General features: G+C 46.4%; 1 protein-coding gene across 3 annotated transcripts in view; it reads right to left on the bottom strand.

Moving 5' to 3' along the window:
- Positions 1-8,136, bottom strand: part of STIM1 (stromal interaction molecule 1) — a 188,126-nt gene extending 179,990 nt beyond the window's left edge. For 2 of the 3 annotated variants that reach the window (XM_030333486.1, XM_030333488.1), the window contains exon 1: positions 7,373-8,136. In XM_030333486.1, coding sequence (XP_030189346.1) covers positions 7,373-7,511 — 139 coding nt within the window. In that variant the 5' untranslated portion in view covers positions 7,512-8,136. The remainder of the gene's footprint in view (positions 1-7,372) is intronic. The other variant, XM_030333487.1, reaches the window with a different exon arrangement.
- Positions 8,137-12,925: the final 4,789 nt, after the last annotated feature.

The raw sequence follows: 12,925 nt of genomic DNA, 5'->3' as shown, positions 1-12,925 counted from the left end.
AGCTTATTTCTTCAATGTTAGCTAACCCTTTCCAAGGAAAATTTTTTCAACTTCTAACCAGCTTAGTGAACTACAGGAGAATCAGAATCAGAAAACAAATCCCCTTCAGTTTAGTTCTACAAACTTTATAAAACACAAAGTATACTACATGCCAAGCAACATGCTAGGAACTTGCTGTCCTAAGCCCCGAGGAGCTTATGGTATACTGAGGAAGGCAAGCACATACACAGAGGACTCCAACAGCATAGCATGGTTCTTAAGATTGTAGACTCCACCAGCCTCCACAGCAGTACTTTCTGATATATGACTAGACTATTCAAACACCCATGTTGATACAGCTATCACCAGACCACTTAGGCTAAAAGGGCTCTGAGTGTCAGATCAGTGAGGAACACATCAACAGGTATTATGTTCTGATGAAAGAAAGAAAGAAAGAAAGAAAGAAAGAAAGAAAGAAAGAAAGAAAGAAAGAAAGAAAGAAAACAGTAAAGGCTTAGAACACAGATCCCCAGAGTTATACTTCTGATCCTGTCAGAACTATATAGGACCAAGAACACAAGTTTCTCAGCTGTAAATTTGTCACCTTTAAAAAGGGCATAATAATAAAAACAGTCCTACCAACTTCCAAAGTTGAGGATAAAATAAAATAGATTATAAAGGAATGAACAGTTCTGAGCATGGATGAAAATATCAAGTACCCTGGGTGAGCAGCACCCCCAAAGATTGAGGAAAAGCCAAGAATGTGATGGTTTGAAAGGAAGAGAGAAATTAGGAGCCATTCAAACAGGCCCAGATTCCACTTTTTCCAACAAACTTTAAAATAGGTTTTAGGGCTAGGCACAATAAAAACAGAGATGAATAAAGGACAACCCCTCCTCCCTTCTTCCACAGAGCTTACACTTGGGAGAGAGCAAACATATACAATGTGTTATGTGCTACATTAGAAATTTATACAAAGTGTCCTGGGGGTAATAAAGAAAGTTCTGTATTGTTATTACTTTATTTCTTAAACTGTGTCCTGGGCACATGGTATGTAATATATTATTCTTTATAGTTTGTTATATATCTTAAATATTTCATATTTTTTAATGTTTATTTATTTTTGAGAGAGAGACAGACAAAGCGCAAGCAGGGGAGGGGCAAGGAGAGGGAGGGGATACAGGCTCCAGGCTTCAAGCTGTCAGCACAGAGCCCAACACAGGTCTTGAACCCACAAACCACGAGATCCTGACCTGAGCTGAAGTTGGATATTCAACCAACTGAGTCACCCAGGTGCCCCAAAATATTTCATATTTTTTATCAGCAGTAACCAGAGAGAGAGAGAGAAAGGAAGGAAGGAAGGAAGGAAGGAAGGAAGGAAGGAAGGAAGGAAGGAAGGAAGGAAGGGAGGGAAAGTTCTGTTGGAAGCCCAGTTTGGTGTCTTTCTATCTCCCTAGAAGTCTAACAGCCAGAGCTGCTGGGTTTCCTGGAGTATCATTTCCCATAAAGGGAAACGTACCACAGCATGCCCGTGAAGTCATTAAGCAACGTATCTCCAAGTTACTCAGCAGGAAATGAGGGGCCTCTTTGTGCTCAAAACCCAAGTCCTGTGGAGCCCTAGGAAACCATTCCCCTCAACAAGACCTTGTCCCTTCCTTGCCAGAGAACAGGCGTTCTTAACATGAAGGCCCCACATTCCTAAGGGGACCATGGACAGAATTCAGAGGGGACTGTGAATTTGGATGAGAAGGAAATTACATCTTTATTTCCAATATTCTTTTACTGAAAGTTAATATTTCCTTCTATTATATATTATGGGCAACCAACCACAGTATTACCAACAGGACCTATGATTTTGTCACCAAAAGAAATGATAGACACTTTCACATTACATTACACTGTTGTAGGCATCTCAAAATATTATTTACACTCATCATTATTTCAAAATTATGGTAGTTCTTAGCTCTGCCGCTAGATTACATCTGAGCGCAATCTTCTGTCTACAGGCCCTCATGCGAGGTAACTGGCCAAGTATGAAGCAACTCTGCCCAGTTATTGTTCAGCCAGCCGCCAAACAGTGAGACTCCATGTGCTCACCCTGGTGACCCAGACATCTACAATGCCCCCTTTCCTCCAGCCTTCCCCAAGTCAAGACCACTACTCCCTCCTCGTTCCCTTCTGCCTCTACCCAACTCTTCCTTCCAGGAAGCCCTCCCCAGCCACCTCAGCCTAGCCCAACCCACACACAGCTCTCTTAATCCTTAGCCTACAGTGTCTACACTGCCTGGATTTTTGCTTCATTAAGCCTGTGCTTTATGCTACATTTAATATCCTCTAAATAAATATTCCCACCCCTACCCCCCAGACTTAGACTTCTTTGGTAGCCCTGTCTCTTTTATAGTGCAAAGCAAGCAGTAAGCACTCGGTATGGGCTTGCGGATTGAATAACCAATTAAGTCAGGGTCCTTGACTCGATTGTCTTCATCTAGTTCCACCAGTAACCCACTGTGAAACTTTGGTTTGATGCTTCTCTGGATGTCAGTTTCCTCGTTTGTAAAAATAAGTGGGTTGAACTAACTGATGTTTCCACCTCTTAACTTCTGAATTAGGCAACCACTTTTTATCTCCCAAGATCTGAGAAAAAATTATGGGGGAAACCGAAATGCCTCCCCCAGCTCTCCCAGGCACTGTTAGTCACTTGCTCCTCTGGGCTTCCCACACTCTTTTGTGTGTATATACAATACCTCTATCACAGCATTTATCACAAGTTGTGAGAGAGTGTGTAACCTAAGGGCTGAGGTGAAGGCAGGGAGAAGAGTCAGGCTGCCTGGATTCAAATACTGGATCTACTTCCCACTCGCTGTATAACCTTGGGCAAGTTACTTAACCTCTCTATGATTCCATTTCCTCAAATATAAAACAGGGCTAATACTTAGCACAGCAGATCATGTAAGAAATAAATGAAACAAAGTGTTTGGAATAATGCCTGCCACACACTAAGAACTCACAAAGGCTAGTTGCTATTATTGCTGCTGTTATTAATGTCTTACTAGGCACTGAGTTGCTACTTCAGCTGGATCTCTGTCCTCCTCCTATTCTCCAAACAGCACTCTGCTTATGCTTTCTCTTGCAGCACCCACCACACAATATATTTATTTATGGATTTATTTCCTATTTCCCCACTAGACTGACTGTAAACTCCTTGAGGGCAGAGAACATGTCTGTTTTGTTCGTCCTTAAATTCCCACCACCAAACATAGTGTGTGGTCCAGAGAAGACACTCAAATATTTGTTGAATAAATAGCACACGACCTGCCACTGTTTGAGGTTTGCTAAATAAATTAACCTAGCTAAGAGGTGATTGTCAAAGCCAAGGTATGGATGCAGATGATGTCCTAGCTGCCCCAGGATTAATGTGACCCTCTCTCAGTCCCAATATTAGCCTCAGCCAAGTCCCACCCACCTGCTCTTGGCCCCAGTCCAGTTCCGGGAGCTACCCTCAGCTAAAATTAGCATAGCCACCAAGATGGCCAGGCCATTTATAGCCTCGGAGGCAGCAGCAACTAGCTGGGTGGGCAGGCAGAGTTCTGCCTTCCCACTACCATCAGGAATTGATTGAGAAACCAGCCTGCAGTCCACAAACTGCCTAGATGCCTATCCTGCAAGGCCCTGTTGTGGCTATAATGAGTCACACCACAGTTCCTGATCAGAGACCCTCAGTATCTCCAATACTGGCAGTCACAACCTGACTCACCTGGGATCCCCCCACAAACATTCTACAGAAAACATTTTGAGTTTCTGGAAGCAATGAGCCCAGAGTGTATGGGAAGTTCCAAGCATCAGTTCCAGGACAGCTTCAGAAATGCAGTCCCTAGGGTAGCACTCTGATGCACATATCTTTACTGAGAAAGTGACTTAGCACAGCTGGGTGTGCAGGCATCAGAGAGTCAGAGGTGACAAGAATGGCCTCCCTACTGTCCAATGAGAGAGCCTCATAGCAGAGCACCTGCCTTCACTGAAGGAATAGGACTTTCAGATAAACATATACATCCAACAAGAGAAAAAAATCCAATTCTCTGGCCCCTGCAGAAGATCTGGATCTCAGCTACAGTCACCAGGGCCTGCCTAAATAATTCACCAGGAAGAAAGTAACATTCTCTCAGCCCTGCCTAGCACTCCTTTAACAAAGCAGAGCCAAAGAAGATGGAAGAAATCTAAAACTTGTCTAAAGACTGCACAGAACCAGTTTCTTCATCTATAAAATAGGGGATAATACCACCTGCCATGCATTCTAGTAGGCTATTATGAGACTTTTACAGGAAAAATAGCTGTGTAATTGTAAAATATAAACTGTAGAGAGCAAGGGACACTTGGCTGGCTCAGTCAGTAGACATATGACTCTTGATCTCGGACTCTTAGGTTCAAGTCCTACATTGGGTATATAGATTACTTAAAAATTAAAAAAATCTTGGGGTGCCTAGGTGGCTCAGTCGGTTAAGCATCCGACTTTGGCTCAGGTTACAATCTAACGGTCCATGGGTTCAAGCCTCACATTAGGCTCTGTGCTGACAGCTCAGAGCCTGGAGCCTGCTTCAGATTCTGTGTCTCCCTCTCTCTCAGCCCATCCCCGACTCATGCTCTCTTTCCATCTCTCAAAAATGAATACACATTAAAAAAAATTTAATGAATAAGTTAATCAATTAAAAAAAAATATATATATATATACACATACATACATACATACATATATATATAAATTTGGGGCACCTGGGTGGCTCAGTCAGTTAAGCATCCAACTCTTGATTTTGACTCAGGTCGTGATCTCAACGTTTGTAAGATTCAGCCCCACGTCAGGCTCTGCACTGACATCACAGAGCCTGCTTAGGATACTCTCTCTCCCCTTCTCTCTGACCCTCCCCCGCTCATTCTCACTCTCTCTCAAAATAAATAAATAAACATTCTAAAAAAATAAATAAAAATAAACTGTAGAGAACACATAAATTGACTAGGTATGCTGAATCTGATTAGAGAAATGGCAAGCTTACAGACAAGTAAAATTCCTGTGTTCTAAGAATACATGGGGGCTGGAAAAGCTAGGAGAGTGCCTGGCTGCATAGAAAGCTTCTCCTCAAATCCTTTAGCAGAGTCCTGTCTATGAACCACCTCTTTGCAAAAAAATGAGTCCCTGAGTCAAAGTCCCAGACAGGCCAGGCCCAAGGGGATAAACTCCTAGAACAATAGTGCTGGGTCCCCAGGCTCCCACAAACTATAACCATGCCCAGCACCTAGGGTATCTGTCTGAGACTTCCCTCCTTAGTATTCAGTATTATTGTGACAACAGAAACTAATTTATTTTTTTAATGTTTATTCATGTATTTTAAGTTTATTTATTTATTTTGAGAGAGAAGGAGAGAGAGAGAGAATCCCAGGCAGGTTCCATACCATTAGCACAAAACCCAACATGGGTCTCGATCTCAAGAACAATGAGATCATGACCTGAGCCAAAGTCGGACACTTAACCAACTGAGTCTCCAGGCACCTCTATTGTTCATTAATTTTAGAGAGAGAGCGGGAGAGAAGCAGAGATAGAATCCCAAGCACGTTCTGTGCCATCAGTGCAGAGCCCAATACGGAGCTCAAACTCATGAACCACACAAGCATGACACAAGCCGCAATCCAGAGTTGGACACCCAACTGACTGAGCCACCCAGGCACCCCTAACAGAAACTAATTTCTGAACTGAGAGGAACCAAACCAAACAAGAGGCCTAAGTGATATAATCAGCATAGCCAGTCCTCTAAGATATGTTGTAAAGAGGGCTGTCCCCCTAAGCCCAAGTCATGGGGTAGTTCTGAGGGATACTAGAATGCCTCTTACTTTAGGCAGGTGTGATCACACACGTGCACATACACACAAATCTTGATAGCAAACTAATGCCTAAAATTCAAAACTTTATCCCTTTAGCCTGTGTCTAAAACACCCCCCCCCCAAAAAAAACTCATTTTATGCCAGGCACTCATATTTTAGGGTGAGAAAAGGACCATTTTATCAGTTATAAACAGGAATGTCACTGAAACAGCAGAGATGCTCCAGTTTGATCTACATCTGCCTACTAGTCTTTCCCTTCATAAACCCAGCAAAAACCAAGCTTTGAGCTACATTTCAGGGGCCAAGGAGATAGCATATGGAGAAAGAGGTTTAATATGTGAGAAAGACCTATCTTCAAAATAACAGCCTAGGTGCTATGCTTGGACACAGGACAATCCTGACCTCAAATGGAACCCAGCCCTTCAGATATCTGGAATCACACTCACCCGAATCAAAGAAGTTAAAAAAGGGAGTTTTCCAACAAAGAATCTATATCACCAAAGCCATCATCTGGATCCATCCATGAAACTTCCCAGCCACCATGACCTATGTTTCCTTTTCCTCCTTGTATCAATGGGTATCCATTGAGCAGTCCCCGCATTTAAGCTTGCCTATCTTCATCAAGAACTCAGCTATAAACCCTCCCCACTCTGCACCCCACTACTTTGGATAGATCACAATAACAGAGTGCGAGAAATGGGGAAAGAAAACGGAATTCCTTCTAAGCCTTGTGTAAAACAAATGAATTTTACAAAAGTACTCTTTCCTTCTGCAACAGAACACCAAAGCTCCCGATATCTGACAAGTCTCCATGATTTGCATAAGGAAAAACAGATCAAACATGTTATAGAATCCCTACCCTGATCAGTCAGAAGAAACAGAATACATCAACAAGTGGTCCCAGAAATCATACCATACCTATGATAAGAAAAAGCCATTTAACTCCCTCGTGGTAAGTGGGATTCTAAGGAACTATGTGGATATTTCAAATGGGATAGCTAAAGACAGAAGATTACCTAAGGGAAGGGTGGGACTAAGTTTCCCACGCTTGTTGGAGCAGAAAGACACACCTCAACACCAAGCTATAGGGCAAGAGGGCTGGCCCAGCCCTGACTTTCCCTGCCCAACCCAAGTGGCCTCAACCTCCCCTGTGCTGCCAAGTGCTGAAACTGGCCAAGAGCAATAGACTTATCATCTGCCCAAACCATTCTTCCTGACAAGTAGTCCTGAGAAAGGGTCCTGGCTTGATAAACCGAAAGGCCAAGGTGCCCCAAAGGCCAGCCTCTTCTGGTTACCGACAAAAGACATCCTGGGGAGGGAGGAGGAAAGTTGTTCACGAGAAACAGAAACATTAGCCGTGGCTCCTGAACAGAAAGAACTCCTTGGGTTACTGAGAACAGACAGTGCCATGTGTGGGTCCTCCATCAACTTCATATGTGGAAACCTAAGGTTCCACCTGCCCACTCAGGCACCTCAGTTCTGAGTCAACGCCCCCAGCCCAGTCCAGCCCGTGGCAAGGCCTTACCTGCTGCAGTGGACTCCTCAGAACTAGCCCCTGAGCCGGTTCCTGTACCCTTCTCGCTGTGGCTATGGCTGAGGCTCTGGCCGTGATGCAGGAGGAGCCCCCAGAGGAGCCACAGGGCAACACGGGCGCACACATCCATGACTCTAGGTCTCAGTCAACATGCGCCTGATGTGGACACCTCGGGATCCCAGAGGCAAAGCCGGGAGCCCAGAAGTATAGCCGACAGTCCTGGAACCCCAGGCAAGATGCCCTCGAGGCGCCGCAGCTGTCCAGCCAGCCGCCGGCCTGCCTCCTCCGACAGCCAAAGGTCAAGTGCTCCAAGTTTGGGCGCGGGAGGAGGGCGGGTGCCTCCGGTCCAACAGTGGGTCCGCCGGAGCTGCGGCGGCCTGAGCCCCGGGTCTGCTCCGGCCGCTTCCGGAGAGTTTGGACAGGGTGGCTGCGGGGCCGCTGTCAGCTCCGCAGCGGGCTACACCTCTGCGGGAGGGGGGCGGACGGGCGGGATCTCCCGCGGACACCGGAGTGGGGGAGGGAGGGAAGGAAGGGGAAGAGGGGGGCACCTGGCCTCGCCCCGCCGAGTAGCCGCGAGCAGCACAGGCTGGGAGAGGGCGTGCAACTCGCAGGTCCCCGCGGGCGCGGGCGGCTCCGGGATCCCAGGCCTCCTAGGCCGAGGTCAGCGCCCCCGCCCAGTCCCGTGCCCAGGCGAGCGGCGGTGCCCAGGTTCAGCCGGCGGACGCGCACTCGCCAGGCCCGGGACAGCGGCTCCCCGGCAGGCTGGCAGGCGGCGCGGGGCGGGCCCGGGGCGGGCGGGGGCGTGCTCTCCTGCAGGCCCGCCCCGCGCCGCCCGGCCCCCAGCGAAGCCCGGCCCGCCCCAGCGCCGGGCTTATCCCGGAATAACCTGTTGGAAGCTGCTGCCGGGTGCCCCCAGCCCGCGGTTGGCTTCCCCAGACCCCGGCCCGCCCTAGTCTCTGCCAGGACACTCCTCCCGCACCAGTGGTCAGGTCCCGACCTCCCCTTCCCTCACGGGAGTCTCTCCCGCTCTAACCGCCCGCGGTTGGGCTGGCGGGCCACGGACACGCAGTTGCTCAGGTAACCCAGGCCTGCGGCGACGGCGACAGTGACTGCCCTGCCCGGGTCTCCGGGCCTCGGTGATGCTCCAGTCGCCTCAGCTCTAGAGCGGGGTTGGACAGAGGCCCCTGGCACAATGATCGCAGTCCCGGGCTGCCTAAAGCGACAACGGCCTGGCACCGTTGGGCCGGGGGCACGCTCCCAGCCCCCACCCCGGACCCGCTTTCAGGCTCCGCCCGCCCGCCGCACCGCGCAGCCAATCAGCTTTCTCCTCTCTGCAGTTTAGGAACCTGCGCGCTTAGTCACCCGTGCGCAGCGGCCCCTGGCGGACAAATCTGGGTGCTGCAGACAAGACTGGAGCTCCTGGGAGGCCCTGCCCCTTTGCAGAGGGTTGGGGAGTGAAGCAAGGACCCGCCCCGGGGCAGCCCATTAAGGACTGCGAGTGCTTTCAGAGGAAATAATGCCAGAAAACAAAATGAAACGTACAAAACGCTATACGTAAAATTGCCCTGCACATCCCTTACGTCTCGGCTAAAGGACCCATCTGCTTTCCTGACCCCTCTCCCCGCCTCATCCAAGCGAAGTCGGATCCCCTCCCTTAATTGTCACAGCCTATTTTCCTACCTGCTCCTCAAATCCCCTCCCCTTTGAGGTTTTTGTGGGTAGGGCCTGTGGCTAGTTCCTCTCTGCCTCTCACTCTCCCAGCTCCCTGTGTCGCTTGGAGGAGGTGTTAGCGACCTAGAATGAGTGCCCCAATCAAGAGAGAGCCGCGCCTGGGCCTCCTTCAACAGAGCCTGCATTTCCTGTTCTCTCTCGAGTACGCTGTCAGCAGATCTTTACTAAAACCTGCTCTGTGCCCTACCCTGTCCTTGGCACTGGAGTCAGGGGAAGGGATTAGGCCCAGGTCCTCCTCTGACTGACCGTGCTAAGCCAGCTACCTGTTCTGAGCGAGCCCTCAGAAGACCAGAACGTGGATTTGCATAACAGCTGCCTGGCTTAAGGGTTAGGCTGTTGATACAAAAATACACGTCTAACGTCATCTACTACCACTCTCCCCCACTCTCTTCTTAAGCTCCAGTCGCACTGGCCTTCTTTCAAGTTCCTCAAACACATTGAACCTTCACCATCCAGCCTTTGTATCTGCTGTGGCTTCTTTGCCCTCCTACCTCTAGCTCCTCATATAGCTGTCCTCTCCTTCTTCCAGATACGGTTGAAGGTCTTCTCCTCAGAAGCTCCCACTTCTGACCAGTGCCTCTAGTCCAGAACTGGAGCATACTAATGTCTGCCTCCCTCCACCCCATAAGGTTGAGTTTTCAGAGGTCAGGGAACTGTGCTTTATCCATTTCTGAGAAAGGAGGATCCAGTCCCTGGCTCTGCACATAATAAGTGCTCAGTAAAAGCTGGTGGACATGAGTTAATTCATTTGACCACCAAAATATTTCTTGAATAACAACTCTGCTGGGAAATTGGACAGAGCAGAAGATGAGCCCCTGACCTAGGTTCTGTTAGACATATGCTCTGAGTCCGGGGTCTTCAGCTCAAATGGCAGATAGATAATATAATTGAGGGAAGTAGGTGGGATATAGGGAATGGCGGGGACTGTGGCACACTGGAGAGCAGGCAAGAAGGTGGACTTGTAATTGTTGGATCATTAAGAGAAGGTTAAAAGCTGGACTTTTATATGACATATCCCTTTTTTTTTTTTAGTTCTAGCAATTAATTTAAGTAAAAAACCCTGTACAGACCAGACAAAACACATTTGTAGCATAAATTAATCACTCAGATTGCTACTTTATCATTTCTGCCTAAGCCAACCTGCCTGTTCACTCATTTGTCTAAGAGAACACACTAGAGAAAAAGAAAGTAAAGCATGCTTAACTTCCTTTAAACTCGACTGCATTATTTCTCTTAACTACCACACGATTTCTTTGGCAGTATGGGTGCATAACCCATTTAATACAAAAAGCCTAGGTCTTGAAGGCAGGAAGTGAGGGTCTATTACCAATTCACATCAAGAAGTGAACCTCTCAGAGCATGCTGCATTTCCTATGAGGCTAAAATGGTGCCTGGTAACTAAAAGCAGAATTAACATACAATCCAGCAATTCAACTTCTGAATATATACTCAAAAAATTGAAAGCAGGGTTTCAAAGAGATATTTGAAACTTTTTTTTAATGTTTATTCATTTTGAGAGAGAGAGAGAGAAAGAGAGTGCGCATGAGCACATGATGGGGAGGGGCAGAGAGGGAGGGAGAGAGGGAGAATCCCAAGCAGACTCAATGCTGTCAGCGCAGAGCCCTAATGCAGGGCTCAATCTCACAACCGGGAGATCATGATTCCAGCTGAAATCAAAAGTGGGATGCTTAACTATCTGAGCCACACAGGTGTACCTCAAAGACATATTTGCACACCTATGTTCATAGCAGCACTATTCACAATTGCCAAAATGTAGAAGCAATCTGAGTGTCCATGGACAGATAAATGAATAAACAAAATGTGGTATATACATACAGTGGAATATCATTCAGCCTTAAAAAGGAAGGAAATTCTACATGCTACAACATGGATGAACCTTCAGGACGTTATGCTAAGTAAAATAAGCTGGTCACAGAAGACAAATACTATATGATTCAACTTCTTTGAGGTAACTAGAGTGAAATTCAGAGGGTCAGAAAGTAGGATCGTGGTGGCCAGGAGAGGATAGGCAATTTTTAATGAATACAGTTTCAGTTTTTCAAGATGAAAAGTGTTCTGGAGACTGGCTGCCAAACAATATGAATGTACCTTACATGACTGAACCATACAGTTAGAAATGGTGAAGACGCTGGGGCACCTGGGTGGCTCAGTCGGTTGAGCATCCAACTCTTGATTTTGGTTCTGGTCATGATCTCATAGTTTGTGGGTTCAAGCCCCACATCAGGCTTCATGCTGACAGTGCAGAGCCTGCTTGGGATTCTCTCTCCCTCTCTCTCTTTCCTTCCCCCCCCCCCAAATAAATAAACAAACAAACTTTTTTTAATGGTAAAGAAGGTAAACTTTATGTTATGTGTAATTTACCGCAATTAAAAATAAAAATAGATGGTACCTGGGAACCAAAGCCCTGGCCTGGATAACAGGAGAAACATTTTGGTTTTCTCTCTTTCTGCCTGCAACATCATGATGTAACATCAGAAAAGCCAGTTCCCTTTGGATCTCAGTCTCCCCAACTATAGGATGGATAAGTACCAGATTATTAATCCAGTTTGGCTTTGATATTCTACAAAACAGGAAAATCCTGAGACTTCATGGATCTTCCTGGATCTGAAGCTGTGACTCTCACCTCAATAGCCCCTATGTTGGGTCCTCATGTCAGTGTAGCTTCTGCAAGAACCCTTCATCACATTATGAGTCTCAGGAGGAACCAAAGAGCTTTTTTTTTTTTTCCCACCTCTCTTTTTCTTTTTCTTTTTTTTTTTTTTTTTTTTTTTTTTTTTTTTTTTTTTTTTTTTTTAGTGTTTCTTTATTTATCTGGAGAGAGAGGGCACATGAGCAGGGAGGGGCAGAGAGGGAGAGAGACAGAGAATTCCAAGTAGGCTCCACACCATCAGTGCAGAGCTGGATGCAGGGCCTGAGCCCACAAACCACAAGATCATGACCTAAGCTGAAGTCAAGAATCAGAAGCTTAATCACCTGAGAACCCAGGTGCCCCTCTCTCTTTTTTAAACCTATATACCAAGCCTTTACCATACACCAGGTGTATCTCCCTTGAATTCCTCTTAGGGCCTTGCTCCTGATTTTCTGCAGATGTTGGTTAAATCAAATTGGATTAACAATTGTCATGCCTCTATGTCACTATTTGCAAGAGTTTTCACATCTACTATCTCATCCTTCCTTCAAAAGAGCTCTGCTAGATAAGACAGAGGCTATACTCATTATAGATTAAGAAAATGAGGCTGAGGCCACCACATCAAGCTCTCTCCCTTAGGATTTTCTCTCTATTCTTCAAGTCTTAGCTCCAGTGAAAGAAAAGCACCCATGCTTTAACCAATGATGACAGCATAGCGTGAATCAAAAGTTATTAGTCCAAAAAATTTTTTTTAAAAATACCCAGCTCAAAAGTCACCCCTTCATTCCTTTGGCACCTTGTCTGACTTGCCCTGTGTCTCCAGTCTTCTGCTATATCTTAGAGTACTTATATAACTGGATTATGATTCTCTCATTAGTATCTGTCTTCCCTGTTAGCTTCTGAGTTCATCAAGGACTGAATTTCATTCATCTTCATATTCTCCCAGGAACATGAAGTACATAGCTGGTACTCAATAAAAGTGCATAAATGAATGATGTGTATTCTCTATGAACCGGCTGTCTTGTCCCTGGCTGTCATTCCTCTATACCACAGAGTTTCTAGTTACCAATAGCTTTCATTTTGAAAGTGATAGTATCTCCAGTAGAAGTGTAACAGAGTCCTAAAGCTGCTCACAAAACTTTAGAATCCCTGAGTTTGGGCTG

Source organism: Lynx canadensis, chromosome D1 (assembly GCF_007474595.2).
Source record: "Lynx canadensis isolate LIC74 chromosome D1, mLynCan4.pri.v2, whole genome shotgun sequence".
In the NCBI taxonomy this organism is placed as follows: domain Eukaryota; kingdom Metazoa; phylum Chordata; class Mammalia; order Carnivora; family Felidae; genus Lynx; species Lynx canadensis.
The sequence above is the reverse complement of the archived record's forward strand: the minus strand, read 5'-3'. Positions and strand labels throughout refer to the sequence as shown.